At 38.6% G+C, this 11,062-nt stretch overlaps 1 protein-coding gene across 2 annotated transcripts; it reads right to left on the reverse strand.

The window, feature by feature from the left end:
• Window positions 1-290: 290 nt before the first annotated feature.
• On the reverse strand, window positions 291-7,328 carry slc25a51 (solute carrier family 25 member 51). Of its 2 annotated transcripts, XM_012953876.3 has the most exons (3): window positions 7,176-7,328; window positions 6,938-7,093; window positions 291-5,277 (listed from the first exon to the last, which is right to left on the reverse strand). In XM_012953876.3, exons 2-3 carry the CDS (start codon window positions 6,952-6,954, stop codon window positions 4,344-4,346), a joined length of 951 nt encoding a protein of 316 aa, XP_012809330.1. In that variant the 5' UTR covers window positions 6,955-7,093; window positions 7,176-7,328; the 3' UTR covers window positions 291-4,343.
• Window positions 7,329-11,062: the final 3,734 nt, after the last annotated feature.

Consider the following 11,062-nt stretch of genomic DNA (forward strand, 5'->3'; position numbering starts at 1 on the left):
TTCTGGATGTCAGAGGATCTACTCCACCTCTTTCCTAGCAGGCCAGGGTGTAGCTATCCAGTGCACATATGCAACTGCTGATCCAAGTATGTAAAGAATGTCACCAGAAAAGAGAAAGGAGACAGACCAAGAAAAGGGTAAGAACAGAACTGGTGTACACAGGACATGGTAAAAAAAATTCTATATAGTTTGTTTTTTGCAGATTGTTTTCCTTTATAAATATGCATATACTACTATACCAGAAATTAAACATATAACTGAGGCATTAAAAAAAAAAAGGCACAAGTGCAACTAATCATCAATTTTGTTTTATTGCACTCAGTCCTGTCATTTAAAATCACAAAGACAATTACAGTGAATCACAAAATGAATAAAGGGCTGTGGCAAAACAGAGTGAAAAATGAAAGTTCAAGATTCTACGATAGCAAGAAAGAAATGGTTTCTCTATTCAGAAGCACTGGTATGAGTGGTATGACATAATATGGTACAATATATCAACTGAAAAAGCACTACATATTTTTTGACTTTACATATTACTTTCTGGGGAACCCCATGACTCTTCCCTAACTTTAATCCAGTGATGATCAGAATTCTGGATGCTGAATCACAGCAACATCAACTTTCGGGACAATTTACAGATGCTGGTTGTACAAATCAACTTTCAGAATTAAGCAAGGGAATGTACCAATATCACAATACAGCAGTGTTATATAACGAGGCAATACACACTTGTCTTTAACATCAGACTTAGAAACAGGACAAGTGCTGGAAATATGTTCCAATAATAAGTTAATTCAAAAAGTATAGTTAATGCTATTTGTTTCACTAAATAGTGCAATTGAATGATAGATCCTCTGTACACTTAGTCCCGTACTGTCAGCTATTTAGAGCATTATGGCCCAAGAAATGTCAGTAAAGTAAAGGCATAACCAATTTTCAATACATGGCCTATTTATTTGGCTCATGTCAAACACTGGTGCATATATTGCTTTATCTGCTGCAACTGACAAGTGATAAAAGTAGATAGTAATAACTTCTATAATCATTTTGGTTTTATAAGAGACTGTGATTATATAAAAAAAAGTATCAAAAACGCCCACACATTATGCGCAGACACAAACACAGAAAAACAAAACCACAGTGAACTTGGCAATAATAACACCATTTAACATATAAGCTATCCATAAATAAACACTTGTATGGCTACTATTAAGTACTGATGCTACAGTACAACATAATATTCATCTGTAGAATAAAATGAGATTTTTAACAGCAAGAAACAGCAAATAAAACATTGCAGATCAGCTTGTTTGGTATAATTGAAAAACATTTTACAGTTGCTTATTTCATATAAAGAGTAGAAGAAATTCTATTATTAAATGTTTTCTATGTAAAATAAAATGAAGTATTGTGCCTTGGTCTTTATATATATATATATATATATATATATATATATCTGTATTTAGGCAGTGTTATTTTTTAAGACAGTTTTAAGCACAAGAAGGCTTTCCAGCTTGTATAACACATCTAATACAAAGCTAAAGGTACTGTGCTATGGTAGCTTAGATGTGCTGCAAGTGGTGACAAAAGAGCAGATGATGGCTTTACATGACATTAGCATGGTTGGCACACTGGGGACTTGTAAAAGCATGTTGCATATAGCCTTTCATAACTTACTACACTGTATGAAGGTGTGACATTTCAGGTGTTTTCTACCCTCAGGTTGTGCTTAAATCAATCATTTTAGTTGCATTTGTTGTGTGTATGTCAACACTGAGGTATGTCTGCAAGGTAAATAGTTTGTGGAGTGTATTTTATAAACATTCATTTATAAATTTACCTAACATGTCCAGTTGGTCAGTCTATGCAAGTTATATTCAAGCGTTAACAATTAGTTTTATGTGGATCCACAAAAAGTTTCAACACCATCACCACGCCTTTTGTTCTTTTTGTTTGCAATATTACGGGCCACTGCAGCCCAGTATTGTTCATTAGTCTACATTTGTTCAGTATCCAAATGGAATACAACTGACATTGCTTTGTTCAAGTGTTTGTTTCTCAATTATCAGAACAAATAAAAGTTCTATAACTGAAACTCTTCCATTTCATGTGTGATACATAAACTGAAGAAAAGGTGGCCATACATAGTTATTCATTAGATGCATTCAATAGATGCAGGGTTTTCTTTGTGATTGCTTGAGCCAAAAGGCTCAAACCATCATATGTCTGCCCCTAAGATTCATTGGCTGTGCAGATCCCTGTTGCATAAAGTGACAAAATATAATACAAACTAATCAAATGGCACTCTGCCATGGCAGAATATCTGGTCTGCCAATAACCATCAATGGCAAGGTATTTGACCAGCATCAGAAATGGTAGAAATTACATGCTTATTTTATGTTCACATGCACTCCTTAAAGTCACAAAACACTGTGTAAGAGTCACTTCAGAGTAGCCACAGACAACTAAGCTGTGGAATATCTGACCTGACTGCATTTATGGTAAGGTGAAATTGCAATGACCTAATTATTAGGCCTGGCCAAACAGTCAGATCACGCCAAAGTGGGGGCCTATGCAGTTACAACCTGCTGATCCCATATATCAGTTGGACATATCTTTATTTTGCCACAATACGTCTGCTAAAACTGCAACCAAAGTTGAGTCTGAGCAACAAAGGAGGGGGAAGAAAACCAGGAATTACTCTGTAAAAAAGATAGCCGGCAACAAAGCCTATACCAACTACAACAGACTGAGATTGCAGTTTTATCCAAAGCAACCACTGACACTGGCAGGCTGGCCACAACCTTCCTTCCATTATATGAATGTGTTTCAAATTTATTACAGAATGGAAGCCAGGCCAGGGTGTGGAATTGCAGGCTGAGCGTGTGATGGGATCCTACAGTAGTGACAACTTCCTTGTTTTTTTTTTATGGCCTGTACTGAGAGATACCATAAAACTATAAACAGAGGTATTCCACTGTGGTAAGAGGTGTCAGACTGTGGTAACTGGGTAACCTCAACCAATGGGCCCATCAAAAAACATAATGCCACCCAGGTCTCCACTGGAATGCACAGCAATATTTCATCTCCTTCCGACAGAGCAAAGCTGTTTAGAGCAGTAGTGCCAGCTGGAATTTTAAACGGTATGGTGACTCTTTAAGAAGTCTATATGATTCTATATGAAGTCTATTGACAGCATCTAGGTCATATGACTCTCATCAAAAAAATGAATCAATGTTGACTTGCTCAAGGTGGCTGTGTAAGCACTTTTACAATTTAAATATATTTTTAAATATATTAGCAGTTTTAAACTGGTAATACAGGTTTTCAGCCCTCTTTCAATGTCTATGCATTTTCTGTATAGTCAGTTAACCCTTTGGTTGCAATGTAAAAATGCATGTATCTCAGAAACCAAATCGAATTTGACAGTTACGGTTGCTGTACAATAATAGCAGACCTGGGCATCACATATACCCTGCACAACACATTCAATGCAACCTTTATTTTGTGTTGTAAAAAAAATTCCGCAACAACACAGGGCTAAATCCTGGATTTCTAGTTTTTTAGTTCACAGATGAAGCAATTTTTTTATTCCTATCAAATTCTATTATGTAACATTTCATTTAGAATGGGGTCTTTATTCTGCCAAATGTTATGTGGAGGATTAGGATTTTTTTTTTTTTTTAAGTTTAGAAGCTAAAAATATGGGCAGAAAGAAGTAAAGGTTATACTATAGAATTTGCTCCATTTTATTTGCTCATTTTTATTTGTGGTAACACAGTTTGCTACAGTCCCCCAAATTATTGTGCTTTGGTACCTTTCTGGTATGCCCTGCGTTCCCACAAGAAATTGTGTCCTCAAGCAAGCAGAGAGGATTCATTAAATATCAAATTATTAAGTGTGTAATATTGCATACAGCAATATTTTTCATAGAGCAAAGCAGTGTAAATGAAAATTCATTTAAACAAACTTTTTATCTTCAAACCACAGCAAAAAATTTTAGAATTAGCATTTATAGCACCAACATCAATACAGATACAGTGGTAAATGTTAGGTTAATGGCTGCTTATGTATGTCATCATTTTTGGCAAAGTTTAAAGCTTGCAGAAAGTATACCCAGACAGATGTGCACAAAAGTACCATGTTCTTAGCCTGCCAACAACAAATGTCATGCACAAATAACTGTATAAGCAAACACTTTCATTCAATAACGAATGAGTCTGCTTTGTTTTTCACAAACTACTACATTCTTTCATTGTACACAACTATATTCCTGTATTGGTACTATAATATTTTGATCCCCAGACTGAGATAAAAGACATAATAACACATTACATTTCTGCTTAAAGTACTTTTAACAGCAGCTCATACGTTGCATTGATGATGCCCCAAGACAAAATTGAACGATGATAGTTCAAATGTGCCCCACGGAAAAGGTGAGTTAGTTTGCCATCACGCTCTGTCCATATTATCATGAGGACTTTTCCAAATGAAATAAATTCTCCCCCTATCTGGGACTGCATGCGGGCCTTTACCACATTAATTGGAAAAAAAAGAAATCCCAGCATGGCTCCAAGTAGTCCACCACATATAAAGTCATTGATTAAATTTGCACTGTATGTTTTAGCTTCTGGAAGGCACTGCTTAATTGGAGAACGAAGACCAAAAAAGAGAGCATTGCTAGGTCCATTTCGCAGTAGTATGGGAACCAGGCCACGATAGTACTCCCTTATTCCATAAGGCCGTAACACTTTGAAAGCCTGAAATGTGTTTGTAAATCGATCATGATGCTTGTAGTCTTGCAGCAGTGTCTGAACTCTCTCAAAGGGTGTGAGCAAAGCTTCAGTTGTCCCAGCGAGAATTGCAGCTACACTCCTTGTTACAACCTCAGGAGAATTTGTGTGCCTAAGAAGAAGGCTTGAGAAATCTTCATAAAGGCCAAACATAAGGGCAAGTGTAGTGGTTTTTTGCATGAGAGGAGGAAGAATACCTCGGTACAAGTTGCGAATGCCATCTGTCTGAAGCTGCCTTACTGCATCCCTGGTTCTTACTCCATACAGCTGTTGTCGGAAAAGCACTTTCTGAATGGGAAAAGTGATAGCTATGTTTGTGAAAGCAGCAAAGTAACCACATATGTAATGCTTTCCAGATCCAACAGTAACTGCATAAGGTTTGTAATCATGCTTAGCAGTGGTAAGGACCAAGTCACTTTTTCTTTTTTCATGGGCTTCTGAATCCATCATGAGACTAAATAGTTGTAGTATTTCGACAGTTTGCCTTAAAAAGAGGGAAGAAAATTACAATATGAAACACAACAAAAATATATTCATAATATTAGCTTTATGATAATCCAGAGACTTTGGTTTGCAGTTGATTTTTAAAAGAAACAAAATCGTGCAACATTTCACCTATTCTGCCATATAAGGTCTCTCTAATCGCAATAAAGGTTTCCTAGGTAGCTTAGTTAAGAAGAAGGAATACAGATAGAACAATGTTCCATGAATGGACAGAAACTTGATAGAACAATGATGGCTTTAAAAAAAACACTCGACAACCTGCTGTGACCTTAATAAATGACCCCAATATCTTGTCTATAGGATAATTGCCCTACCCCAAGCTCAATATCAAGGCTGAAAAGATGTCAGTGCTCAATACATGTATTTAAGTAGTTTGAAATTTTTTTTTTCTAGTACATAAAATCCAAATTATATCTAAAAATGACAGTTTTTCTGTATAATATCTAAATGCTGAGGATTCATATTAACAGTGATATGTAATACGAGCTAAAACGTTCTGTTTAGGGTTTAGCAAACATATCCTTTGGCTACAGGAGAGCGATGTATGTAGTTGAAAGGTTGCTCATACATTGCTGCAGAAAACACCTGTACAGAACGCTAAGAATTTCTTGTTAATAATAATGTGGGGGAGGATGAGAGGTATTTTCTAAGACTGAAATTAATAATAAATTCGACTTTATATTCATAAATACGGCTATTTACCAAAATGTTGTTTTCTGAAAATATAATGAGAAATAATATGGATGAGCAGGATGAGCACTGTCCAGCTAGTGAGATGTGGCCATCCAAAAGCATTTTTATAAATCCCTAGGCTGTAGTCTAAAGATATTTGTATGACGGCAGTTTAATAAAATTCAGGCTAGAGCATCAGTTTGGTCGGCACTGCCTTGTGTTTAGAGTGTGTTGTGTTTTGTGATTTCCATGTTCTTAAATAAGCCAATATCCTCCTTATCAAGTCACAGCTCTCAATCATGCTGTCCCACTACGATTCCCTTTGGCAGCCCACTACTCTCTTTATTCCCACTTCACCTCCTCATTCCATTCCAGTATTACACATTTTCTTCTGTACTTTCTTAGAGAAAATCCTAACCTCATACACAAACTACTTAAAGATAAATTACTTTATTAATACATATATCCATATCAGTGTAAATATACAAATATAAATTTGCACGGTTTAAAGGTTAGTTTTTCTTTGACAGGCATAGTGTCATATTTTTGGGTCTAAAATGATATTCAATATGGCATTTGCTATATTTTACAGATTGCTAGCCTGGGCCTATAGGAGTTGGTATTGTCTCTTTGTATCTGTGTGGTATTCTTCCCACCCTCCAAAAACATACACATAGGTTCACCGTCCCTTAATAAAATGTATCCTAGGGTAAGTATGTGATAGTGACCTTAAAGATGTACAATCTCTGTAAAGCTGCTGCTGAATTTGTATTACATATAATGTCACTTTACTTGAAAGGGTAGACAGCTGCCATTCAGATAACTGTATAAACAAGACAACTGCAAAATAAATACTTACTACATCTGAGAAATTCTTAAAGATAAAAAATAATTTAAAAAAGAACACCATTAGTTATATCTTCAATTTATTTAAAAAAAAGAGAGCTAGGTAATGGGATATCACTAACCTGGTTGGAACTACCATATAACTAGCAGAAACTTTACACTTGGAAATGACCAGTCCTGTGAACTTGCACGGTTTGGCTGTCAGTGCAGTAACAGCTGCAGAGTGACTGGCTGCACATACCTTACTTAGGCAGTCAACTCCTGTGTACAAAGCACGCCTATCAGGACATATCCACAGTTAATATTAAGGAAGGCCAAGTATCAGGGATAAAATGCACAATTACATATTCTCTAACATACCGCCCAGCAATCCCGCCTCCTGCGGGACAGTCGCGATTTTTTTTCAAGAGCCCACAAGACCCGGACCTCTGTTTAAACGTCCCGCAGCACCTTTAATGTCAAGCTCCTTGGCTTCTGCCGGACACATAAACTGACGTCACATGGCTCATCTCGCGAGAGTTTGACATCACACAGTCTGTATAAAAGCGCAGTGACGCGACACGTAGCCACCATGTGGTGGAGGAGCAGCTTGTGAAGCGTATTAGCTGTGGTTAATAGATACGTGAAGTGGCAGCATGCGGGACTCTAGATCATGATGCCCCTAATGCGTGTCATATCTGCGCCTGTGTGCCACTTAGCGCTGCGCTATCAGTAACCTAATATCCAGGCCCAGCTCGGGGGGGTGTTTATAATATGGCATGTAGTAGGGAGTTTATATTGTAATGCCGTGTGTTCCTTAAAGTGCTGGAGAAGGCTCGTAAATGGGTTAAGAGGTGTTGAGAAGGACTCTAGTCTGTAAATAGTGTTGGGTGCTGGTTAGTCTCTGTGCCCTGGGGATTTGTACTATGAAAGATTATGCTGGGGGGTTTGTGACATGATATATTGTGGGTACCTTGGCACTGTTGGGGTTACTGTTCCATGGCATGCTGGGGAGATGGGGCACTGTGCCATTTCATGCTGGGAGTGGGGACACTTTGGGACTGATTTATTAAAGTACGACAGGTACGAAATACAAAAAATATGTATTTGTTCGTACTGTGCGTATTTACTGCGACTTTTTCATATACTTTGTACTTTTCAACAAAATTTGTGCGACAAAATCGCATTGTCGCACCAAGTACGAAAGTTTCAGATTCATTCAAACTTCAGTATGGTGACTTTCCTTGGGCCAGGTTGGAGCTGCAGAGTGCCATTGAGCCCTATGGGAGACTTTCCTTGGGCCGGGTTGGAGCTGCAGAGTGCCATTGAGCCCTATGGGAGACTTTCCTTGGGCCAGGTTGGAGCTGCAGAGTGCCATTGAGCCCTATGGGAGACTTTCCTTGGGCCAGGTTGGAGCTGCAGAGTGCCATTGAGCCCTATGGGAGACTTTCCTTGGGCTGGGTTGGAGCTGCAGAGTGCCATTGAGCCCTATGGGAGACTTTCCTTGGGCCGGTTGGAGCTGCAGAGTGCCATTGAGCCCTATGGGAGACTTTCCTTGGGCCAGGTTAGCACTGCACAGTGCCATTGAGCCCTATGGGAGGCTTCCAAAATCATGCACAGAAGGATCAAAGTCAGAAAGGTTTTCCCGCCATTTACGATCGCTCGGATACGAAAAGTTTGTGACTTTCGGATCGCCAATACGATATTATCATGAACATTTTTGGGATATTTGCAATCATCAGAAATTATTGTATTTGATCCGAATTTTTCCCATTTCGGGATTCGAACTAGTACTTAGATGAATCTGCCCCATAGTTTTGAGATGTTGGGGGGAGGAGGTACTGTGCAACTGCTGGGCTCAGCGTGTGACATTATATGTTAGGGTTCTGTCCTGACCACCAATAATTTTAGAGGGGCCAGTGGGAAGGGGGAGGGGGCTCAGAAAATTTTGTTGTGAGGGGCCCTGTCATTTCTGATGGCGGCCCTGCTTCAAGTAAACCATTGGTTTCTCTGCTTCATAGGTGGCATAATATCACATATTATACAAGCAGTACAGCTTGAGATTTTGCTGCAATTTCCTCCCTGTGTAATGTCTTAACAGTCAGAAAGTTTGCATCAGGTCTAGTAAGCCATAGTGACCAACAGATGTTTGCTTTCTTATAGGAGACCAGTAAATCCTACCTGCTATCATTTACTAAACCAGGTACTAAACATTTTCCATATAAAACCAGTTTTCCACCAAATCTGGTTATTATTTCTGCTGCATTAGAACTTTATAGATATTTATTTCTATACTGATGGAGGGTAAACGAAAAAGAAGAAGTTTTCACCCCTCCTCATAAGCAAAGAAAATTATGAGACCATGCAAAGTGTTCACTTCAGGAGAAGGAAAGTCATCTTTTGCATTTTACTGCCAATAGATTAACTACATTAGGGCTAGCTAAAATGCTATATTTATTCTTTACCATACCTGAGTAAACAGCCATAGAAGCTCACTCCGTTTGTTTAGATAAAAAGCTGCCATTGTAGCTTGGTCTCTGTAGCTTCCTGCTGTAGCTCTAGCCGTTGGTAGCATAGATCACATATTCTTATGGAAGGGAGGAGTGAATTCTTATGGGAGACTCTGGCCCCGGAAATGAAGGATTTTTCTGAGAGAGGAAGTCAGATACCAAAGTACATGTATACTCAAAAGAAGACCAGAAATCCTTTGTTTCTTTTGATAGAGGACTCTGAGTGCTCATGGCTGTACTTACATAGACATTTCTGATAACGCTTACTTAGTTTTTACCTTTCATTCTCCTTTAAAATTTCTTTCCCAATAGATGTCAAAATTGTTTCAGTGTTTTAATGAAGTCCTAGACAAGAAGGCTCTTTTTTCTTTTTACCTGATGCAGCCACATACCAATGAACCTAAAAAAAAATGAAGCAAGAAGGGGTGGGAACTTTATTATCACGGGGGGGTAAGTTGGTTGATGAGAACGGGGAAAAAGCTGAAATTTTGAACTCTTATTTTTCATCTGTCTATACATCTGAGGAGCCAGATAATGAAGGCTTCCCTTGTAATATGCCCAGTTCTAGTAAGTTAGCTACTGGCGCGTGGGTCACTCGGGAGGAAATTCAAAAGAGACTTGAACATGTAAAGGTAAACTAAGGTCCAGGGCCGGATGGGATTCATCCCAGGGTATTAAATGAGCTGAGCGCTGTGATTGCCAAACCTCTTCACTTAATTTTTCAGGATTCATTGAGGTTTGGCATGGTGCCAAGAGACTGGCGGATTGCTAATGTGGTGCCGTTATTTAAAAAGGGATCCCGTTCTCAGCCTGAAAACTATAGGCCTGTTAGTCTGACATCAGTAGTAGGAAAACTTTTGGAAGGGGTAATAAGGGATAGGGTACTTGAATACATTGCAGTTCACAATACTATTAGTTTGTGCCAGCATGGTTTTATGCGTAACAGATCTTGCCAGAATAATTTAGTTGCCTTTTATGAGGAGGTGAGCAGGAACCTTGATGCTGGAATGGCAGTTGATGTCATCTACTTGGACTTTGCTAAAGCGTTTGATACAGTACCTCACAGAAGGTTAATGATCAAATTAAGGAATATTGGCCTAGAACATAATATTTGTAATTGGATAGAGAACTGGCTGAAGGATAGAGTACAAAGAGTGGTGGTAAATGGAACATTTTCTAATTGGACCAGTGTGGTTAGTGGAGTACCGCAGGGGTCAGTCCTTGGGCCTTTGCTTTTTAACTTGTTTATTAATGACCTGGAGGTGGGCATAGACAGTACTGTTTCTATTTTTGCTGATGACACAAAATTGGGCAAAACTATAAGTTCCATGCAGGATGCTGCCGCTTTGCAGAGCGATTTGACAAAATTAGATAACTGGGCAGCAAACTGGAAAATGAGGTTCAATGTTGATAAGTGCAAAGTTATGCACTTTGGTAGAAATAATATAAACGCAAACTATCTACTGAATGGTAGTGTGTTGGGGGTATCCTTAATGGAGAAGGATCTAGGGGTTTTTGTTGATAACAAGTTGTCTAATGCCAGGCAGTGTCATTCTGTGGCTACTAAAGCAAATAAAGTGCTGACTTGTATAAAAAAGGGCATTGACTCAAGGGATGAGAACATAATTTTGCCCCTTTATAGGTCCCTGGTAAGGCCTCACCTTGAGTATGCAGTGCAGTTTTGGGCTCCAGTCCTTAAGAAGGATATTAATGAGCTGGAGAGAGTGCAGAGACGTGCAACTAAACTGGTTAAGGGGA

This window comes from Xenopus tropicalis, chromosome 1 (assembly GCF_000004195.4).
Source record: "Xenopus tropicalis strain Nigerian chromosome 1, UCB_Xtro_10.0, whole genome shotgun sequence".
NCBI classification, from domain to species: Eukaryota; Metazoa; Chordata; class Amphibia; order Anura; family Pipidae; genus Xenopus; species Xenopus tropicalis.